At 38.8% G+C, this 23,294-nt stretch overlaps 1 protein-coding gene across 2 annotated transcripts in view; it reads left to right on the top strand.

The window, feature by feature from the left end:
* MARCHF10 (membrane associated ring-CH-type finger 10) overlaps positions 1 to 22,008 on the top strand; it is a 50,969-nt gene extending 28,961 nt beyond the window's left edge. For both annotated transcript variants that reach the window (XM_089532208.1, XM_089532209.1), the window contains exons 8-12: positions 2,945 to 3,111; positions 6,928 to 7,037; positions 10,035 to 10,148; positions 11,021 to 11,054; positions 19,685 to 22,008. In XM_089532208.1, coding sequence (XP_089388334.1) covers positions 2,945 to 3,111; positions 6,928 to 7,037; positions 10,035 to 10,148; positions 11,021 to 11,054; positions 19,685 to 19,713 — 454 coding nt within the window. In that variant the 3' untranslated portion in view covers positions 19,714 to 22,008. The remainder of the gene's footprint in view (positions 1 to 2,944; positions 3,112 to 6,927; positions 7,038 to 10,034; positions 10,149 to 11,020; positions 11,055 to 19,684) is intronic.
* The last annotated feature ends 1,286 nt before the right edge of the window (positions 22,009 to 23,294 follow it).

The following is a 23,294-nucleotide window of genomic DNA, read 5'->3' as shown; positions in this document are numbered from 1 at the left end:
TTATCTGTTTTGCTGATCTCACACAAACACAAAATAAAGGGTTCTGGAGGCAGCTGATGTTTATTTTGCCTGTTGTAGTCAGGCACACATAGCTACAGTAGGATCAGTTGAGCAGAATCCCATTCTTCCCAGCTCAAGCTTTACTTCATTATTTACTGCAGACACCCAGCTGCAATCTGACATTGAAGGTTAGTGTTTCTCTAGCCCTTCTTCACCATTCGACTAATGCCAGTGCTGCTTAAATCTTCCAACTAGACAGAAGAAAAGCAGGAAAAGGAGGACTGGACAAGTGTAAAAAGACTTTGTAAAAAGGAGCTTCTTTGTCAGAGAGGCTTTGTTAATTGAGACATACTTGTATTTAACATTGATTAAATTGTTCTGTTCTGATTGGGACTAGCAATTGGAATTAGACTCATGTTTTAATTCCATTTAGGAGACATTGGCCCAGTGCAATATTGAAGTGTTCCCTACTCTGCTAGATTTCTAATTCCATTGAGGTTTTGGATGTGTGGAGAAACATTAAAATGTGTCAGTGTCCACCAGCAATCCAAAGCTAAGAGGAAGAAAGACAGCCCAGTCTCAACATTGCAATAATAATAATAATAATAATAATAATAATAATAATAATAATAATATAAAATAAAAAAATTAATCAGAGGAAGTGACTAACTCTTAATAATTATCTAGTAAATATTTTTTGCCCAGTGAAGTCGAAGGCTTTCATAGCCGGCATCCATAGTTTTTTGTGGGTTTTTCGGGCTATGTGGCCATATTCGAGAAGAGTTTAACATTGGAATCAATCCTCCTTACCCAAGATCACACAGTGTGTGTGTGTGTATATATATATATACCCACTCTCTTCCAGGTCAGCATTCTCTGAAGATGCCAGCCACAGATGCTGGCAAAACGTCAGGAATAAATTCTTCTCCAACATGGCCACATAGCCCGAAAAACCCACAACAAACTAATTTTTGCAGACATCTTGAATAATTATAGGGGAAACGTTTAATTTTTCAGACCTATACCTATTATGTTTGTGATTTGATATACCAGCCACAAGGGAGTTTAAATCAGGTTGTTTATTTTACTGATTGGGAATAGAATATGGTCTTTCTTCTGTCATTCATAAATTAAACAGATATCGGAAATGACAGACTCTGTCTAGAGGGAAAGGGATCTGGAATTTAGGACCATTCCTACATCCACTTACCTCTTCCATGTTGGATCTCCTGTTTTACTGAAATGGCCCTGATACAGAAGCTTGGGAGCTAAAGTGCTGTTTTATCTTTGCCCCTTCTCCCCACCTTATTTCAACTAGGCCTTATGAAGCTGCTCTGCAGATAAGCTCTTCTCAACACTGTTCTGTTAATTGCCTTGTTGTTGAAGACCATCAGAGCATAACTGTCTCATCATTTCCCTTGCCCTCTTTCTCAGCCTTTCTTGCCTCATTCATAGGGGGGTATCCCTGTCCCCAGCCCTCCCAGGCTTGCTCTGAGCTAAAGGCAAAACTCCAGCAGTGGAACCTTGTTATACGCTGGGGTTTGGTTCCAAAATCTGCAGTGGATAACAAAACCTGTGGATGCTCAAGTTCCATTAAATATAATGACATAGCAAAATGGTGTCCCTTATAAAAATTGGAAAATCAAGGTTTGATATTTGAAATTTATACTTTTTTTTAACATTTTCAAACCATGGATGCTTGAATCCGTGTATAAAAATCTGTGTATAAGATTCCGTATATAAAAATCTGTGTATAAGAAGGGCCGACTGTATGTCCAGTGAAGTCTCCTTGAAGTCTTCTCTGCTTGCAGCAGGCCAAAACAAACACAGGTCTTCATTTTGTTTGCATCCATTTGTTAAAGTTGGGGTTCTGCTTGCATCATTTTTTGTCTATACTAAGTTAGATCCTAACTACAGTAACCTTTAGGCTGCTTATTTTAAGCATTAATTAATTGTGTTAATTAATCAATAATAATTCGTTTTTTCTAAGTTCTGGTAATTGTAAAGCGAGTGTGATCTTTCTAAAAAAATGAAGAATCCTGTATTGTATGCTGTAGATATATTGCACTTAGGATACTGTAGGAATATTGTAAGCAGAAGGAGGACAGTACTCATTGTATTGTTAATAGAATACATTTTTAAATGACTTGGGAGTGGGGTGCATATTTAAGAGAAAGTGAAAGGTGGAGATTCTGCATGTTTCACATAGCACAAGTAAGTAAAGAATAGGAAGTTTCTACCCAGCATTTTATTATTATTATTATTATTAACCTTTATTTATAAAGCGCTGTAAATTTACACAGCGCTGTACATACAATCTTTATAATTGGACGGTTCCCTGCCCTAAGGCTTACAATCTAAAAAGACACGGCACAAGAGGAGAAGGGAGTGGTGGTGGGGAAGGGGCCTCTCTAGTAGGATAATACATATAAAATACATAGCAATACAGGAAATGAATCAGTAAAACAGACAACAAAAGAACATCAAATAGCAAGTGACAGTTATGCAATGCCTGGGAACGCTTCTCTGAACAGGATGGTCTTTAACTCCGTTTTGAAGCTGGTTAAAGACGTGATGGCTCTTGCTTGCGGGGGAAGAAGGTTCCAGGAGTGAGGGGCAGCGAGTGAAAAGGGGCGAATCCGAGCATAGAAAGCATAGAAAGAACCAGCTTTTATATATATATATATATATATGGAAATAAATCTGCCACAAGGGAAAATCTCTCAACTTTGCAGTTCATTTGAACTGAATACAGGATTACTAGCATCTATTCACCTGGTTTGGTGTGAGAGAATTTAGAAGTAACAGATTACTTGCTTTCTCCTCTTCCTACTTTTAAGAGTTTTGAAGTGTATTTTAAATAGGCCCTTTGCAATGAAATTCTTCCAGACCTTTGACTTGTATTTGAATTGTGGAGTCTTATTAAATTTGACTATATCTCCAGTCTGCTGGCTGAAGACTCTGAAGAAGAAGGAGATCAGTGTCGGATATGTCAGATTGCTGGAGGGTCCATAACCAATCCCCTGTTAGAACCATGTGGATGTGGAGGATCTCTTCGGTTTGTCCATCAAGAATGTCTAAAAACCTGGTTAAAGGCTAAGATAAAATCTGGTAAGTTGGTAGTTCAGGCAAAAAAACAACAACATTAAATGTAGATTAATTAAAGAAATGGTGGTACCACTGTGGTACTAAATGGTCTGATGCCACCATTTGTACTGTCTTCTGGCATAAGTGGAGAGAAAACTAGATTTCAGAAACATTTCAGTGTTTAACTGCTGCCCTCCCACTCCAGTAACAATAAAAAACTGATAGAGTTTGGTCAACCTTATGTTAAACTATTCATTGGCTGCAATATACATTTCTAGGGTAGCTTTATCATTACTAATGCTAACAATTTGATGGTCTTTGAAATTACAGCTATAGTTTGTTTGTTTTTCAGACTTTGTCTGTAGTCTTAAACCCATTTACTTGGAAGCAAGCTCCACTGAACTTATTGAGACTCACCTTTAAGTAGAAAAGCATGGAACCACATTGCCAGAGAAGTACTTTAATCAATGTATTCAAAAGCTACCAAACTCAAAGTGGAAGAACTATAGAAAAGATAGTTATATAGTATCTTACCATTTTGCGACACCATCATTGTTTTATTAGACTTTGAGATTAAAATTTATATATCTGGACTTCAACAGGCCTAGTATGCTTAGAACCTAGGTACTGATAGGCAAAGAGCAGTCCCTTCCTAATCTGTCTTTCTCCCTGGCCACAAACAGCTGGCATGATGACAGTTTCAATCCCCAAAGGAGCATAACAATCCTGCAATGAAATTGTTGTGTTCCCTAGCGAATGTCAGCCTTGTTGACTTCACAATTAGAGCAAGGAAGCTCTTACATCATCTTAAATTTAAACAAACACTTCTTGATTATATTGTATAAAAGATGCTGTCTCAAATAGTTTACTCTAGAAAATGTGTATAAGCACCAAACAATTGCTGTGTAACAGTTTCTGATGGCTGGTTAGCCCACTTTCTGCTTATCTTTAGCAACAACAGAATGGCCTCCAGACAACTTGGGTCTGTGGATGCAAAGAAAGCAGGAAGAGTGTAATTACCCCAAAAGAAATTTGCTGTCTTATTTGTTAGTCAGTTTTTATCTCAATTTTTTTCCTAGCAGTGTAGTTCTTTCTAGCTACTTTTTTTACCCATCTAATAGTTATATGGGAGGTACATTGAAGTAGTAGTGCTGAAGCCTGGACTCTTGATCTACAGAAATGGACCCATGATACCCCTGGAGTTTGGTTCCAGGTACCCCCCTCCCTTCCTCCAATGGATACTAAAATTTGTAGATGCTTAAGTCCCTTTATTTATATTGACATAGTAAATTATAAAATGGCAAAAATCGAGGTTTGCTTTTTGGATCTTTTTAAAAAATATTTCCAAGCCATGGATGGTTAAAATGGATGCAAAATCTGTGGATATGGAAGGCCAGCTATACTGAGGAATAGTATCTCTGTCTTTCTTCTCTCTTAAACAAGAAGCAAAGCCTTTCTCCTTATTCTGCACAAGGCTAAAGTATTGCAAGAGACAAATAATAGCAGAAAAGTTCAGCCATCGAACTCCAAACAATGTTGAACAGGATGGTAGCTCCCATTCGTTCTCCTTTCCCGACAAAGCTTTCCCACGTGCAAAAGAAATTATCTACTGTAGGGTCACAACTTCATTTATTTAGACCTGGTTGAAATTCGCCAAGCTACTCCTATGGGATCATTTGCAAAGGCAGAGAAATTGCATATCAGGGGCTTTTATGAGAGCCAAAGAAAATTACAGCTGTTTACAGTTTGAAGTGGATGAGGATTTTCTTTCTATCTAAACTTAAAACAAAGCTAAGTTGCTGCTCTACACTTGTCTGTGCTTGTCTGTGCTTAGCTGGATGTTGTTCTTACATGGTCTAAAATGCCCCATGTGACCCATGCTATGTGATGACACAGCAGTGTTCCCAGAGTTTTCCTGGGAAATAAGATACCTTAATGTTTAAAGTTAACAAAAGGAACCCTCAGCCACCTCAATTCACTCCAAATATATGATCAACAAAGTCACAATGCATACCAAACTAGGGACAAGACAAAAGCGAAGCAGGAACAATTCTAATTATCAAGCATTGACATTTTAGAAGGGCCTAAATACCCTAAAGGCACCAGATCACATGTGATCTTGGCAGCTAAGCAGGGTCAGCCCTGGTTAGTACTTAGATGGTAGACTGGCAACCAATACCAGTTGCTGTAGGCTATATTTCAGTGGAATTGAACTGGCAAAACTACCACTGAGTATGCCTTGCCTAAGAAAACCCTACGAAATTCATAAGGTTGCCATGATTGGTTTTAAGGTGCATGTGTATGAACACAAACACACAATGGTTTAATATTAATAACAACATTTAAGAATTTGGTTACAGACAAGATACCATTGTTGTTTACCTTATTAGACAAAAAAGTAAACAGAAAGACATATCAGGATAGATATTATTAAAGTAAACAGCAAATGTTTGTATAAAAATGGCAACAAAACAGCTTGTGGCCAAGAAATTGAATTTTATCTAAATTACAAGGATATAGTCTTTTCATGAGAAGACTTGTTTTTTAAAAAAGTTCTTTAATTATAGATGCCATATCTAGAAAAAGACTGTTCCGTACCAAGAGTCTTCACCAATGTGCTAATCCTTATCATTGTATGAATAATCCAAGAATGATCATACACAGTAATAATCATTCATGATGAGTGCCAGCTTCTCAGTCTCAAATAAGAAATGTTGAGGCTGTGCAGACCACCCCAAGGGATGGCTTGCAGCCGCCTCCAACTGCATTGGATCGGGGCCATGGCAATCGCACGTTGAGGCCCCAATCTGGCCTTAACCTGGGCGCAATAGCCGTGTTGCCGCAGCTTTAAGGCACTCCTGCATTATGTAAATGCAACACCAGAGGAGCGCAGTGATGCCACACGCCGTGTGGAGCGGCATGCGGTGTCACGCTGCCAGGGGCAGAGTTGGGGCGTACGTCGTATGGATGCCACGCCCCAACATTGTCCCTAGGTCGGCCTTAATGGCCGGTCTGCATAGCTCCATTGTTGCTTAACCTATGATAGAGTTGCTGTAAATTGGAAATGACTTGAAGACACATAACAAAATTTGGAATGCATAAACCATGAACCAAAGTAGAATAAAAGAGCTAATACATTCTGTTTGTCAATACCTGAACCCTTCACTTGGTTTCATAGTTTGCATATGTGCAAATGCCTCATCAAATTGTAAATACTATCTTAAACATGGCTATCCCACATGTGCCACTTCCTAAAATGATAATTATTTTTTGTGCTTCATGGAGGTGTCCTCTTAGATCAAGTTACTCTGGCATTCCATTCTCCATCATCTACAATTTTCTGACATTTTGTGCATATCTTACATAGTATGGGACAGTTCTATAGTAATACTTCTCTTCATTCTACTTATCTTCTTAGCTTCCCATTTCTCTTTGGCTGACAATCCATTGTGTAGCTTCCTCCATATTCCCATGTTCTGGTCTGATGAATACATTCATATACTCAGTAGGGCTTCTGAGACTTCTTCATGTTTGTTTCATACATTTTGATGTTTATTTCCATGTGATAAAATAAAGGCCAAAGTTTTTTAGTTGTGTATTCCTGCACAGAAGAGGTTGGAGTAGATGGCTATTGTGGTCCCTTCCATCTCTATGATTCTGTGCTAGGTTCTGCACCAAATTTTGTATTCCCTAATGTGGTTAGGGATACCAGGAGCATACACAGCCCTGAACAGAGCAGATTTCTCAAGCAGTATATGCTGGAACATGAAATTTTCTTGCTTACAATCTATACAAATCTGTATTGTACATAAGATAAAACAATGGGTTTATGTTCTTCAGGTGCTGAGCTTGGTGCTGTGAAAACATGTGAACTCTGTAAACAGAACCTTACTGTAGATCTGGATGATTTTAATGTGAATGACTATTACAGAAATCATCAACAGTCTCGGGTAAGAAAGCAAACAGACACCCTGTTAAAGTCCTCCTGTAATCCTTTATTAGACAGCTTGCATGGTACCCAGTCCTGTGAAAACCTGTCAGTTTATGTGACAGCAAGAGAAATTTCAAAGAAGAGAGGTGCCTCCTTAATTTTACCATTTAAACAATGCCAGGCTTCCAACTGTGCTCATTTTCTGGAACATGGACACTCTCTTGTCTTCTCTTGCCATTCCTCTGAAAGATCAGGTTTGTAGCTTGGGAGTGTTCTTGGACCCAGCTCTGTCCTGTAAAACCAGGTTGCTGAAATGGCCAGGAGCACCTTTGCCTAGCTTTGGCTGGTGTGCAAGATGCAACCTTTCTTGGGGAAGACAGATGGTTCATGTTTTCATTACCTCTCAATTAGACTATTGTAATGTAATGGGATGCAGTGACTTAGTGGTTAAGACACCAATTCCGATGATCAGAAGATCAGTAGGTTGGCAGTTCAAGGGCCAAGGGCTGTGTGATGAGGTACGCTCCTGTCACTAGTCCCAGCTTCTGCCAACCTAGTGCTTTGAAAACATGCAAACGCAAGTAGATAAATAGGTACCACTTTGGTGACAAGGCAACAGCATTCGGTGTAGTTGTGCTGGCCACATGACCACCAGAGCAGTCCTCGAACAACACTGGCTCTTCAGCTTAGAAACGGAGATCAGCAGTGCCCACTACAGTCGGTTACGACTAAGACATTCATGTCAAGGGACTACCTTTATCTTTAATGCACTCTACATGGGGCTCCCTTGAAAAATGCTCAGAAGCTGCAGCTAGTGAAAAATGTAGCATCTAGACTGGTGTCTGGTGTGCATTTTAGACACTAGTCCTGCAAGAACAACATTGGCTTTCAATTTGCTTTCAAGTTTAATTCAATATGCTGGCTTGACATACAAAGTCCTAAATGATTTAGGTCCCAGATTTTTAAAGCACTGCCTCCTCCCATATGAACCTGCCAGAAATTTGAAATCTTCAGGGGAGGCCCTGTTGCTTGTCTCAACACTTCTTGAAATTAGTTTAGTGGGTACATGTAACAGGGCTTTCTCTGTAGCAGCCCCTCAACTATGAAACTCCCTACCCAAGGAGCATCCAAAACAGTGCTTGCCATTCAGTGCTTAAAATTGCTGTTTTAACTGTTTCAAAACTGGATTCAAGGATTGTTTTATATTGCTTTTTGGAGTTTTTAAAGAGTATTTTTACATGTTTTAATATTTTTTAAAATTAATTTTTGTTTGTTCATCACCTCAAATGCCCATGTGGGCTGGGAGGCACTACAGAAATACTTTAAGTAAGTAATAATAAGTGGGCCTTTTTATTTGGGCAAATAAAATTTGCACTTACATGTAGAGAAGTATCACTTTGCATGGCTCATTTGATAGAAATAGCACCACAGCAAAAAGAGGAATGTAGTTTTTATTCTAATATATATAGAATAGTCTAGATCCAATTTTAGTCCCAGTTAGAATATGCCTGCTGAGTCAGTGAGAACATGGTCAACACTCAGTTAAATACAGTACAGTTGATCCAGTGGGTCTGTTCTAGTTGTGCCTAATAATTGGATGCAGGCCCTTAAATCTAACTGGAGTGGATCTTTTGAAAAACTGATCCTAATACTGCAGCAAAGAAAAGGGCCGATTCAGTGCTAGCTATTGCTAGAGAAAAAGTATGGAAAATAAAACAACAGTTATATTTTCACTATATATAAATCTGTTGTGCAACCATTTTTATTATTGGCTTGAATATTTTACAAAATAAGTACAGAACATTCTACAAGTGTATTGGTAATGCAATTTCCCCATGTTTACAAATCTGATGCAATCTGGGTTAGACTGTCACAGGAAAGATATAATCGAGCTGGAAATTGTATGGAAAGACAGCCACATAAACGCTCTCATGCTGAGACCAGCAGAGCTAGCTCTGAGTTTTCCTACAACAATAGAGTGATGGGCATAAAGAACAGGGTTTTGTTGTTTACAGCTTGTGTTATAACCAACACTTGTGTTAGCCTCACCTGTGTTAGTCTACTCTATTCCAACAGATGATCTACAAACGACATCATTACAGACCTTTAATGGGCCCCAAATTCTTAGATTTTTAGCCTAGCCTGTAATTGAATTGAGAACTGAGCAAGGTCTTATTGTTGCTATATATTGTTCTCCTTCAGAGTCAGCATGGTCAGGTGGTTTGAGCATTGGACTACAACTCTGGAGATCAGGGTTTGATTCCTTGCTCAGCCATTGAAAACCACTAGGCAGCTTTGAGCAAGTCTTACTCCCTCAGTCCCAGAAAACCCTGTGATAGATTTGCCTTAGGATCTTGATAAGCTAGAAATAACTTGAAGGTACACAAGTACAATATTATTCTCCTTAGTGAATTTATTTTTGTTCTATAGTGTCTTATGATTTTAAATTTCACTGTATACCACGCTGAGTTTAGGGATTTACCCTAACAAAGTGTCTCTTTTAAATAACTAATTTTCTCCTTTATGGTATGAAAATAGCACCAGATTTTGATTGGCAAAACCCTAGTGGAATTTAGAATCCTCTACTCCCTGATTCTTAGTTCAGTCAGATTCACTGGGTTTCATTCTCCTGGATGCTGCATTTCAGAAAATAAATGAAATAAAACTGCTTATGTCCTTTCTAGATTTAATTTGGCCCAGTGTCTCTATAAAGTGTGTGTGTGTTTGTGTGTGTGTATGTATGTGTGTGTGTGTGTGTGTGTGTGTGTGCTTGTGTGTGTGTAAAACTGCTAAGATTTGCATTTAAGCCTGCAACTGCCCCATTCATTTAGAAAACAAAAGTCTGGTTTTAGGGGCACAAATGTTGCTGTATCAGTGATTTAAGCAGAATACTTTCCCATCATGGCTTACCTCACTCTATTTGGTGTGTGTGTATTTTCTGCCAAATGGTCCTAGGTCCTTGAATTGGGCCCAACTAGGAGAAAATCATTTTGTGGTGCTTTCTTTCTACATACAGGCCCAGGATGAGCTGATGAACTCAGGTCTTTACCTTGTGTTGCTGCTTCACTTGTATGAGCAAAGGTTTGCAGAACTCATGAGGTTAAACTACAACCAGGCCTCCAGAGACAGGGTAAGAGGAAGAAAAAAGCTTAATCCCTTCTTCTTTACACAGAAACTCTGAGGTATATTTCACTTTATACACAGTAGTCTGGGTTCTTCCATTCTCCATCCCAGACTGCTGTGTTAAATATGTAAAATACAAAACAGAAATTATTTTCCCAAAATATCTGGGGGCACCCTAGGCTAGGAACTACAATTCTATGAGGGTCTTGCATTTTGTCTTTGCAGTTATTTATTTATTTATTTATTGCAACCAATTTGCAAGGGCTGTTGCAGAAAGGGTAAAGCCACTCTGAGAGTCATCGTGGTTGTAATCTGTAAGCCTCAGACCATCCAAGATTGTGTTTAGGATGTTTAGTGTGTGTATAATTCCTTTTTAGGACTGCAGCCAGAAATTGTTAATGTAAGGCTATCATTGTAATAACTTTGCATATGTTCAGCTTTTATTGTGGAATCTTGTGCAATGGACCCTTCCCATCCACTGGTGTTCATTTCTACTCCCCCTGCCCCATGGATAGCAAAAAAACCCAGATGGCCGTGCCTCATGTTATTCAGTGGCGGCAACATGTGTGTGGAGATAGTAAACACACACCCATTGAATAATATGGGGCATGGTGATCCACAGGTGGTGAAAGCCATGGAGCACCAGCCCACCGACAGAAAGGGTCCACCATAGTCTGCTCCTCGGCTGATCTGATGTCACTATAGTACAAGTAAACAGCATGTAGTTTCCGGAAACCTTGATCGTGGCCCACTATGAATGCCCTATGCCTAACCGTTGTCTGTCGAGTTACAGTTTATAAGAAAATAACTAGCTATAAGCCTGAGTGTTCAGTGTTATTAGTTACAATATGTATTAATCCTTTTCTCCTTTCCCCTTAGCTCTCAAGACAGCCTAGAACAGAGGAAAGCCAAAGTAGGTTTGCTTCAACAGTTTACACTAAACAAGTAGTTTTCTATTGAGAGTAGAAGGCATGCTGGAATATCCAAGCACTTTCATTTAGTCATGTTTAGTGATGTGCAGTATTACTTTTTCTAAGATGCGTTTTTCAAAACAGCCTGAACAGTGTAAAAAACGCATATTTCTAAAGAGTCGATTTGGTTGGCTGGCCATATGAGAGCCATACCTTGTATGCTGAATCCTGTTTATAGACTCACTGAGTCAATGGGATTTGCATAGGTGGTGACTCTCAGCAATTCATTTAGTACGCATACCTTAGTTGAGACTACCAACAAGATTCAGCCCTTTAGTTTCTGAGTTCTGCAGTTTATGCATTAATCTTGAACATGAATATAACCACTTGTTATTTCTGACTGACAAGTAGCAAAATATGTCAGATTGAACACAAATATTAACTCAGCCCTTGTCAGTTGTGACAATTTTGCCTTTGTTCCACCTTCACAGGCACTGCAATGCAATCAGTTTATGCATTTAGGGGGCCCTCATCATTTTATTTTATTTTATTTTATTTTATTTTTGGCTTCCAGAGGCCTTTCTAGAAGCCCTGCAAAAAAAGAAAAGAGAGAGATGAGTTCCCCATCAGTTGACAGATGACCTGAAGGCGTGCACACACAGAGCACTTTCTTTGTCCTTTCTTAAAACTAGGATGTGTTCAGATTTCCTGCTCTGGTCATTTCCTGGTTTGAAAAAAGCTTTGTATAGTCTGAAGGGAAAACCTTTGGAGGCCTAAAAATATATGGTAGGCGAAACTTCCGCAAACATGGCAAAATGGCCAAAACCAACCCACAGAGGTTTGTTTCTTGCAGGCAATATTTTTCAGCTCTCCAATTTTTGTGAGATCATATGGATTAGCAGTTGGGATTGTGACTCCCAAGGATCTCCCAGGGAAACAGTGCAGCCACCCCAATCCCAATAGTTCCCTGGCATTGTCTTATAGCAATGATTTTGGACTTCAGCTCTCAAAAGCCTCAGCCATGTTGGCCAAAGGTCTGGGATTCTGGGAGTTGAAACCCACAATCACTTAAAGAGCACAGTTTGGGGAACATTGCCTTAGAGTCAGATGTATGATTAAATGCATTTAACGTCTTTGATCAAGAGCCTGAAGAGAGTGTTTTTAACCCTTTCTCCCTGGGCTGCATTCTTAATGGAATTTCCCCATTGAAATGGCTGTTGCCATAGGAGAACAGCTTTCAGTAGCATTAATCAAACAAAATGTTGGTGCTAATATCAGTTTGATGAGATTTTCTTTGCACTACAGCATTCCCAATCCTGCTCTGTCCCTACCCACAGCTATTATTTAAATAACAAAGATCAGGCACATCAAATGCTAAGCACATATAGTTTGGCTCCCAGTTCACAGGATAGGAAAGGACAGCACTGCATATAGAGGAGTATATAAAAAAGTTTTATTCAAACAACTCAGCAACTTGAAGTCTTATGCCCTTGAAGGTTTCCACTCCAATATGTTAGGCAAATTGCTGTTTTACTAAAATTAACCTACATTTCCAGAATAATTTTCAGGCTTATTTCTTTTTAAAATCTTTTGTTTCGGGAACTACAAACTCAAAGCAGTGGTTTCCCCAGATGGTTTAATGAAAGGAATATACAAAGTAATTTTTAAAATGCAAGACTCACTGGAGCAGAAAGTGGGTCTATCTTAATATCTGCACTAACAGGTTCCATGTGTTACCTCTGCCCCAATAAAACAACACATTGTGGCTTTCAAGTATTCATATCATGCCTTTTCCTTCACTGACCATTATGGATTTCTGCAAGAGGTGGTCAGAACTAGATATGTCAGTAGACCATTCTAGGACAGAGTACATAGATGAAAGGAGCATATCTATTATCCTGCATGCTGTGCCAAGAATAGTCAAGCTGAATCTGAGAAATAGAAGGAAACTTCAGGAAACACATTGTTCCACAGCAAGTTGGAAGAAAGTTACACATGGAATTAGTTAGTGTACACCATTAAATGAAACTCTATCTAGAAACTTCCACTTTGCTTCAACAAAGTATAATAGATTTTTGGCATAAACTTTTGTGGACTAGATCATCAGATGCATGAGGTACAACTCATTTAGTAGGTATATTCACAGGAGCAGAGAAAAAATATAAATGAGCCAAATGTAAGAAGTAAGTCTGATGATTCTAAGCAAAACTTCAATGTAGACAAAAAGTGTGAACATCTTCAGAAAAAGCAGCTAGTGATAAATAAGGCATAGTAACTATCATTTTGCAATGTTGGTGTCTGGAGTCAGAGTGGATCATTATCTTGATTCATGGTCCCTGATAAGTTGTTAGCTCAGCTGATGTCTCCCTTGATTTTCCTTTGAAGAATGACAGTTTTTGGGTCAGCTGCAGTGTATCCTGGTAGATCAAAATGTTCCTGTATTGGTTTCTGAACACTGGCATTTTGATGTTAGATTTTGTATCAGTGTATATATATATACATATATACACTCATCCCTCCATATTTGTGGTTTTCATATTTGCAGCTTTGATTATTCATGGATTTGATTAATATGTTCTGTCTAGGAATATCTAGGTCCTCCAGTGCACTCTGTGGCCAACTTCAACTAAAAGTTGCACTGAAAGACCTAGAGATTCCTAGAGAGAATACTCTTCTAGGCCTTTGTAGCTCCTCCAGTGCAGTTCTATGGTCAGTGTCTGTCGGATGTTGACCACAGAGTTGCACTGGAGGACCTAGAGATTCCTAGAGAAGTGTCCTCTCGGGTAAAAACATGGTGATTTTGTTATTTGTGGTTTTTCCATATTCACGGGAAACATGTGTGTGTGTGTGTGTGTGTACATACACACACAACTGAGCACTAAAGTCAGAATCATCCAAGCCATGGTATTCCTCATCACCATGTATGGATGTGAGAACTGGATAGTGAAGAAAATCAACTCATTTGAGATGTGATGCTGGGGAAGTGCTGAGGATACAGAAGGCAGCCAAAAAGATAAACAAATGGGTCCTAGAACAGATCAAACCAGAGCTCTCCCTTGAAGCCAAGAGGATGAAGCTGAGGCTATTGTACTTTGGCCACATTATGAGAAGTCACAACTCGGTAGAAAAGACAATAGTGTTAGGAAAAATGTAAGGCATCAGAAAGAGAGGGAGGCTGCATGCTATATAGATAGACTCAGTCAGGGAGGTCAGACAGAGGCCTGAACTGTCAGGATCTGAGCAGAGGATAGGGGTTTTGGAGATGTCTCATTCAAGGGTTGCAAGTCAAGGTTGCAGTTGTCAACAAATTATTTTCTGTAGGGGTTTACATGTTTTCCTTGCATAGACATCAGAAAGGCTTTGTTAGTAATTGATTGCTTAGTATCATGTTTAGGAAAGAATAAACAGGTCAATGAGCCTCAAAGGCTGGTGATACTTTTAGCTTCTGTAATAAAGTTATTGGAGTGCATGTGAAGATGAAGTTGGTGTTTGGTGTTGCTGAAAGATTCTGTAGCTATTCTTTGAAGTCTATTGCAATATGAGTAAGGTGCCCTCTCTGCTATCACAGCCTTTGTTGTTTCTCTTAAAGCCAGCTGAAGCCAAGTGAATGTGAAATCCCTTGGAGCTTCTAAAAGGGAAGAGCTGAGGATAAGCCATTGAGCCAACTGTTAGTTAGCAGTAGCAGTTCCTTACTCATCTCTCTCAGCTAAGGTTAAGAAAACCTTAGCTCTTTCCTTTCAACTGTTTGCACTGGTTTCTTAATATATAAACGTTTTAGAATAAATCTGAATAATCATTCTGTTTGAACACACCAGGGACTAACTAAAAATGAAACTTTACCTCAGAGAAGTAACAAGACAGAAAAGTTATTTTCACAGTCCTATTAAAGTTTAAAACGTTTGGCTTTCTCAGTAGATGGATAAGAGGCTTATTGTAATTCACAATTGTCTCTGATCATAATGGATGCTCATAAGTTAGAGCCAACATTTTTTATAATGTTAATAATCACCCCATCATTATCAAGTCTCATTCCTGTACTGCTGACCTGTAATGTGTACAAGCTCTCAAGATTTCCATATGTCTTCATCAGGCAAGATGTTCCACAAAATTAAGGATCAGGTTCCTGACCTGATGTAGTAGTCATGGTATCTGTGATATGTCCTAACACAGAGTGGAAGGTGAAGGCCTTGGCAGACATCCATATGAGGCTCTAAAATTTGATGTAATCATTTTAGCTTTCACCTGAAATAACCCAAAAAATACCAAGAGCAAGCAATGTAGAAGAGCGTGATCCTGCTTTAAAAAACAACATAAAACTTAGCTGTAAGCTGACAAGTGCCTCTATTTCCTAACCCTTCATTTCCAAGAAAAAAAGCCCAAGCACCTTCAAAGGAGTTGGCATAGCAAGCAAGAAGGAAGATCAGTAGCAGTTGGATTCATTAGGAACAAATATGGAGCCTCTCACCTTCATGTCTGCAACAAAGAAGTTCTTTTAACTCTCTTTTGGTGCCAGTAGCTGCATCTCCCTTTGCTTCTCACCAAGGGCTTTCTCACTGCTGTTGTTTTCCACCATTACTACATCGGTTTTCTTTTGTGCAATGGGACTGCTGCTCCCATCATGCTCCCTTCTCATCCTCTCCCTTAATTCCACCCTCCCTCCCTGGCATGCCTTTATTTTATTTTATTTTATTTTATTTTTATTTTAATTTTTTAACCTTTCTTGCACTATTTCAGAGCTCTGCAGCCCCAAGTTAACATTTTAATTTTTTTTCTAAGAAACCTTGATACCGTGGAGCTCTGGAATTGCACAACAAAAAGAGCAGGGGAAAAAATAGCAAGGGGAGAGATGGGGACAATGACACCATGTGACTGCCAATAATGCGACTGGCGCGGGAATGGCTTTCCGCACCCAGGGCATCATGCTATTGGCAGCTCATTCTCGGGTTTCTCCCGTGATTTAAAAGAGATGGCTGAGGGATAGGGCAGCTACAAGAGGGAAGTGGCGTCCTGCGATCAGTGTTACCAATGCCACTTTCCTCCCATTTAAAAGTCATGTGTGATAAAGCCCCCAAATGAATCTGAATGGTGGGGGGGAAGCAATTGCACAGACCTTTCTTCTGTCTTAAAGAAGGCCTCTATGTTCCACCTATGCACTTGAAACAGATTTCTGCTTCAAAAATACTAGGGGGAAGTCAAGTTTGCTTTCCATTTTGTGACGTTACATAAGCCGAATAAAGGTGCATGTCACTTTTTTTTTTGTACCATCACTGTGGATGAATCCTAAGAATATCATTTAGAAGAAATTGCTTCTATGTTCAGTGGTGCTTACTGTATATTTCGGATTGCAGTTAAACGGATTTATTGTGACATGGGGTGTTTCTGGAGGAAGCTTTGGGTGCATATTCACCCTGCTCCATTCATAGGATTTTCTGTAGGAAAGGATTCGTATAAATATGTCTTCAATTTACAACAGGGTAGGCAAGACCAATTTCTCTTGCTGTGAAATGTAATTCCGTCATGTTTGGAGCCTCCTTAATATTCTAGGGGTCAAAACTAAATTTTGCCCCCTGAAAAGGTAAAAATATTTTTGTCTCAACATGCCCTCTGAGCCCAAGAATCCCCCAAAATATGCCTCCATGTCTCCTAGAGTGCATTCAGGGGGAGAATATATTTTTTGTGGGGGAGCAGATATGATGGGGGCATGGATCCCCAAGGTTTTCTGGAGGGCTAATGCAACCCCTAGTCTTCTTTAGTTGCCCAGCCTTCCTTTAGAACATTCAAATGCTCCATCCATTTTAAAAAACAACACTCTATTTAAAAATTCTATGGAGAAGAAGAAAAAGATGGGATAGTTATACATCTTTTGACTTGTAGCCCTAGCAGACATCTGTTTTAAGGCATGGATTTAAAGTGGGGCATGAAGTACTGGCTGAGTTAGAATATATGCATGTGTGCATAGACACTTGAAATATAAAGGATAACTAAACAATAAAACAAAATGACTGAAATACAAGAGGCATAGTCTGTAACAAAATGGATATGGGTAGCTGACAAATAAATTATATTAACCATTCAAAAATAATTTATATTGACTGTTCTCAATAACAATAATTGATGATAACACAAATAATTCTTCATATGATATGTTAATACAAATAGTAAATGAGTCCACTGTCTTGGTAAAGGCCCAAAGAAAATAGAATCAAATTTCCTGATAAGTTGTTCAGTTGTTTCACACTGAATTTCCATTTGAAGGTCCTGTGGACAATATATGCAATATTCAGGTCAATAGTAGAATGCTTAAGACAGGTTAAAGGGTTCTTGATTGTTGCCATTTTTCACGACAGATTTATCTCTATAGAACACACTAACTACCACATCTTGACCAAATGCAGGGCTATGACTAAGATTGTCAATTTTTTTCTCGTGTATCATTTTATTTTTTATTTTTTTGCCTGATGAAGAAGCCAATGGAGCTTCGAAAGCTTGCAACATGTATAATGTGCATTTTGGTTGGTCTAATAAAAGTATTGCTGTCTTGTGGATTTTGGATGATACTGTATAGTACACAGTGTGCAGCGAGCAGATCAGAGTCCCAGATAGTACTGCTGGCATTGGCCAAGATGTGATTTGCATAAAGCTCCCCTAGCATATTTGCAATGCACATTCAGGATTTCAAAGGCTGCTTCTTCCTCATCATACACATTGTGTAATGGCAACTATTTACTGAGTGGTCATTTGGGTTGGAAGTGCAGTTGTACCCATGCGCTCCTCAGCTTCTGTTGCAATGCTGGTGAGGAAACCTTGTGTAAGGAGCTTCTGGATATCCCCCTATATAGTGTCCAGTAGAGGAGATTACACTAGAATAATTCACCTTGATAGTGGTGTTGTGCTTGAATATGGGGAAAACTTGGCATCTTGGTTTGTTAAAAGATCTAGTCTCTGTGCATGTTTATGGTCTGTTGCCACTGAGTAGCTTTTAGGGAATTATCTTCAAATATTAAGTCTATCACCCAAAGATAAAGAGGTACCACTGTTTATAACTCGCCCCCCCTTCCATACATGTATGAACGCATGGGCTCTCATCCACAAAAGTTTATTTCATACTCCCAGGTTACAGAATTCACTTCCAAAGGAGGCTAGGCTTCCCTGCTGTGCTTTTGCTGGAAGAGAAAGCCCTTTATATGGAGGCAGGCTTTTGACAATTGACTGGCTGCTAGGAGAGGGCTTTTAATGGGATGTTGCACTTTTTTATTCTGCTTTTAACATTGATTGTATTACTGTTGTTTTAATCTTGTTCAGCACTATAACTTAATTGTGTTTTTATTGTATCTGTTAATTCTATTGTGAGTCACCTTGAGTCTATCGCTGAGAAAAAGGACAAGCTAATAAACAAACAAATGTCTTTACATTGCCCCAAGACAGTTAGTTTTTGCTGAAATAACTGGACAGAGTAAAATGTAGCTCAGTAGGCCCCAACCCTTCACTAAACCACAGAAGGATTAAAGTAGGTATTTATCAGTATCAGCTATGCTCTGGCTCATGGCTTCCAGATTCATAGGAATCTCTGTTAAGCGAAGAGGCAGACTTTGGCAGGCCTTCATTTGGACCAGGCCAAGGCAATAAATTGGCTTTATGGCAATGTACCAGATAAGTGATAAAATCCACCTCTGAATATGTGCATACACTCTCCCCCTATCTTAACAACTGTCTCCACTCAACTAGGACAAAGAATGACTAGGTCACTTTTTCAGCTGTACATTCTCTTTGCAAAAACATCCTGCACAATGCGTGAAACACTGAAAAGGGAACACTAGCTGATGTTCCTCAGCAGTAACTACATAACATTAATTACTGGTAGCAAGTTGAGGCATTTGTGTTTGAAGACAGAATTTGTCTTTGAAGACATGAAACAGAACAAGATTGAAATGGTCAATCCAAGCATTAGAGACCCAGCATGGTGTACCTACTTGGCCATGGAAAGCCACTAGTGACTTTGGGCAATTTGTGATCTCTTAGCAGAGCACAATGACAAACCCCCTCTGAACAAGTCTTGCTAAGCAAACCCATGGTAGGTTCACCTTGGAGTCAACATAAGTCAGAAAGAACTTGAGGGCACCCAACAAGAAGCCAATCATTATTATTTTTTAAGAAAAGGAACCAAGGGTTAAATTTACCTAGAAGTGACATCTTCTCTTTGGCTTCTAATTGCTCAAATGATGTGGCTCATCAGTGCTGAAGAAAAATGCAGCCCGAGCATGACAAAAATGGCATATTTCTTTATGTCATTTTTCAAAACTATGCATTTACAATAGGTTGTAAGATTGACTGCCAAGTAAATCTTTTGACTCAAGTTTCGAGGTACAAATAGCATCACTGGACAAATATATATTCCTGTTAGGTGAGCTTGTAACATGTAATATGTTCCTGTCACATGAGCCTGGCTTCTCTGACATTTTGATTTAATTACATAATTGACCTCTGTGGGTTAGGTAAGTAACTAAATGTGGGTTTATACTATTTAGGCTTTCGTTGATCTTCTGAATAATAGTTTACTGAATATATTTAAAACTACTCCTGCTGCTTTATGGAGAAAAATGTTCTAAATGGTTTATTTCTTCCATATTTCCAGATTCAGCCAACTCTAGCAGCAGTGGCTAAGAACAGGCATGGTGACTCTACGGAAGCAAACTCTTTCTCAGAATCTAAAAGGGAACCCTTCTCCACATCTTTTCATTTTCACCCTCTTTCTTATCACCAGGCCACAATGAATATGTACACCATTCGTATTCAGTGTCACCATTTAAATCTAAAGTCTTCTAAGGGTCTGGGGCTGTTGTGGCTGTTTGTGTAGTTTGATTCTTGTGTTGTTGCTTTTAAATTATTAACAAACTTTTTGAAACAACGTGGGTTATAACAGCAACTGGCAGAGTGAAAATGTTTTAATATCTCTCAAACTGGCCACCAGCCATTAAGCAATAGCTATTCTTTTGGCAGCTATTTGGAATGGTGAATTAGATATCTACTTTTGCTACACCTGCTATAAAATCCAGTCTGTATCATTTTACATAGTTGCACTTCCGTGGGTCAGAGGTTCCTTGGACTGCAAGAATCCTTTTGTACATTAAAAATGAGTTGTATGCCCAGCCTTGACAATGGACATTCCATAGCACACAAATGTAAATATGCTGGTGTATTGTATGATCAACTTGATAATATTATTACTTTCTCTTTAAATGGCTCAAGATACTAATAAAAATTGTTAACTTTTCAGAACCCCCATCCCCCTTTAAGAGAATAAATATACAATAAGTGAGCAGGGTTATTACTATTGGGGTGCATTACAAGGGTGCATATCAGATAAGGCACTCTTCTCTATCAGATGTTTTGGTATAAATCATCTGGTATGAAGAAGAGTTTAAGCCAAGTTACTGCCCTCCAGTACATCTTTATTATGCAACCACTGTAGACTGCTAGGAACCATTTCATGCTTGCATTCTGTGCATCACATACTATACTGCTCATTTCAGATTAATATTAACAATAATAATAGTCCTTAAAAGTAGCTATGCATGAGAGGGCTGCAGTTTCCAAGTTGTTTTCATTACTGTGGCAGGGATACATTTGAAATATGTTGTGTGGCAACGGCTGTCCAAAAGTGTGAAAATCTAGAGGCAGCCTTTGAAAATGTGTATAGCACATACAACATCGTAGTATAGTTGATCTGTACATGGGCTGAGGTACTTCTGACACTGGCCATCTGCCAAACAGAGGTGATCTTGTACCAAGCCAGCCTCTCATCAGAAGGGAATGCCACATCTAACATGCTTGTTGCTGATGTGTGTGTGCTTTTTCATAAGACATTGCCTTGGTGGATTAAATTTACAGTGAAAGTCTTTACTGAGCGAAAGGAGTATCTTGATTTGTAGCCCAGATAACAGCCTGTCTTAGCAGTTGCAGAGTCATAATATGCTCATGATGACAAGAGCATTGAATTTTAACTTTTATTTCATGGTGATGAGATCTGTCTCCCGTGTTTTGTCCAAAATTGCTATTGAGAGTTAAGGTTTTTTAAAGAATTCTCATCATGGTGATACATAGAGTTCAATAGTGGACACTAGCATGCATATTCCTATCTTGCTCTAAAGATGGAGGTTCCATGATCAGATGAGCAGGTTACACAGCCATCAGGTTAATAATGTTTTGTGTAAAATCCAGTACTGCGGAAATGATTTCAGTCTATATACCCATTTATATTTGTAATTTAGCATGACTTGAGTGGTGGATCCAGCTAACTACATAGTTCAGAGGAGACTTTGTTCCTCACTTCAATCAAATGAGTTAGTGGCAAGCTACAAGACTGCTATAATCAGTTGAAAAATTTGGCTAAATCAAGAAACATTAATTGCATTTTCAAGCTGCTGCTCTTTTGCATATAGTCTTACTCAAAGGACTGCAAAATCGATTGCTTTGAAATCCATTAGTCCAGTCACAGCCACTGTCAATACCCAGTGTTTGTATTATCCAAACCAAAATCTTGCCAGCATCTTTTACAGCAAAGAAAGCAAAGCAAAACAAAACAAAACAAACCAGACATCATCAGACATTGTTTTGCCTCCCTATTGCCACTGAAAACAGTGGAAGAACAAGAATCTAGTTTTGCTAAAACTGATGGGAAATGAAGCTTTATTTGAAGATTCTAGAAGACTTACTTTATAAAAAGCAAAAGTACACTATTTTAAAAGTTGCCAGGTTTTTTCAGAACCTTTTCACATTATTCAAAAGGGTGATAGAATATTTAAGCTAAAGCATTTTTCAGTAATTCCAAACAAATATTTTCAAAATTTGGGGTGCACGATGCTACTCCTTCCCACCTCCATGTATGAAATTCGTTGTGAATTGTCTTAGTTCTGTGTCAGTTCACCTTGAAACCAAAAGATAAGCTGAAAAAGTAAATAAAATTATTAAAATTGGTGAGGGGTGACTATAGTGTTGTCATTACTGAAGAAGAGACGGAGCAGCAGCATGTAAAGCTGGGTGGATGAAGAAGTTGCTATTGTACAACTTTCCCTCCTTTCAGCTCTGCTATTGCACTTAATTCCTGAATATACTTTGGCTGGTCAGCCTGTCTGCCTTCCTGGCAGAATATCTTTTCACAAATGCTTCCCAGTTAAAATACAGAGTGAACACTTGTCCTACACACAAACATTACTGGGAAAGAATCCAGAATTTCAGAGAAGATCCCTTCCAGTGAACAATGGTGTTCATTTTGCCAGCCTGTGCTATTTCCACAATACATAAGAATGCTCTGCTAGATGGTGTTGCAAAAAGATCAGTGATTGACTTCAGGAGTGTAGCTATGTGAAGAAAGCAGAATGAGGGCCTTCTGCCTCATCAATAAAATTTTCTTTCAGTCCCCAAATTTCTAGCATTGCAGAGAATGAGACACTGAAAATCAATCGTATCTAGAACTCTTATTTGATGTGCTCACATTTCTTTGGTAACTTTGCCTGTGCCTTTCCTTTGAATGACTAAATTGTATTTCTGAATGCTCAACTAAAGTTTTGAGTTTCTGCAATGCTAGAAATTTGGGCACTGAAGGAACATTTCACTGGAGAACATAATACATATAGGGAGTAATTCCCTCATTTTGCCCCCACACATCTACACTCCGGATTGATTTGTAAAATGAAATGCATCACCCCCCAATATGTAAGGCTTACCTATAGCTAGTCATCAGTAAGAGGAAGGTGCCCATACTCAAAGACACTATTACTTTTCATACTCCATTATGGAGCCCTAGTATGGAAAAGTCCAAGGCTTGATGCTAATTCGGATTAAGCCCTTGGAAGGATTCCCTGAGCAGAACAGATGGGCAAATTTGCTATAAATCAAGATATGTGTATAACTTTGAAGCAAAAAAAGAAACCCAGAAAGCAAGCAGCAGTCATCAGGGAAAAACAAAAGAATTGGAAAACTTAAGATTGTCTCTGAAACTCATATTATAGGCAGTTATGGCACTTTTCAGTTTCTTAAGGATGAGAGAGACAATAGTAAACATTTTTACAAACACTTAATGTCCAGCTTAAGTGAAAATCACCAGATTATTTCCCCTTTACAATAATTCTAATAATGACTTGAGTAGCAAAAATAGCTACCCTCCATTCATTGTCACAGCCATCATAAAAAATTATTTTGTTGGAAGATGATGAGAAAAAGGATTGCCTCTTGCAGGGTTCCCA

The sequence above is a fragment of the Sceloporus occidentalis genome, unplaced genomic scaffold, assembly GCF_023333645.1.
Source record: "Sceloporus occidentalis isolate IW3139 unplaced genomic scaffold, rSceOcc1.0.p SCAF_7, whole genome shotgun sequence".
Classification (NCBI taxonomy): Eukaryota; Metazoa; Chordata; class Lepidosauria; order Squamata; family Phrynosomatidae; genus Sceloporus; species Sceloporus occidentalis.
Note: the sequence above shows the minus strand (reverse complement) of the source record. Positions and strands in the feature narration are given on the sequence as shown.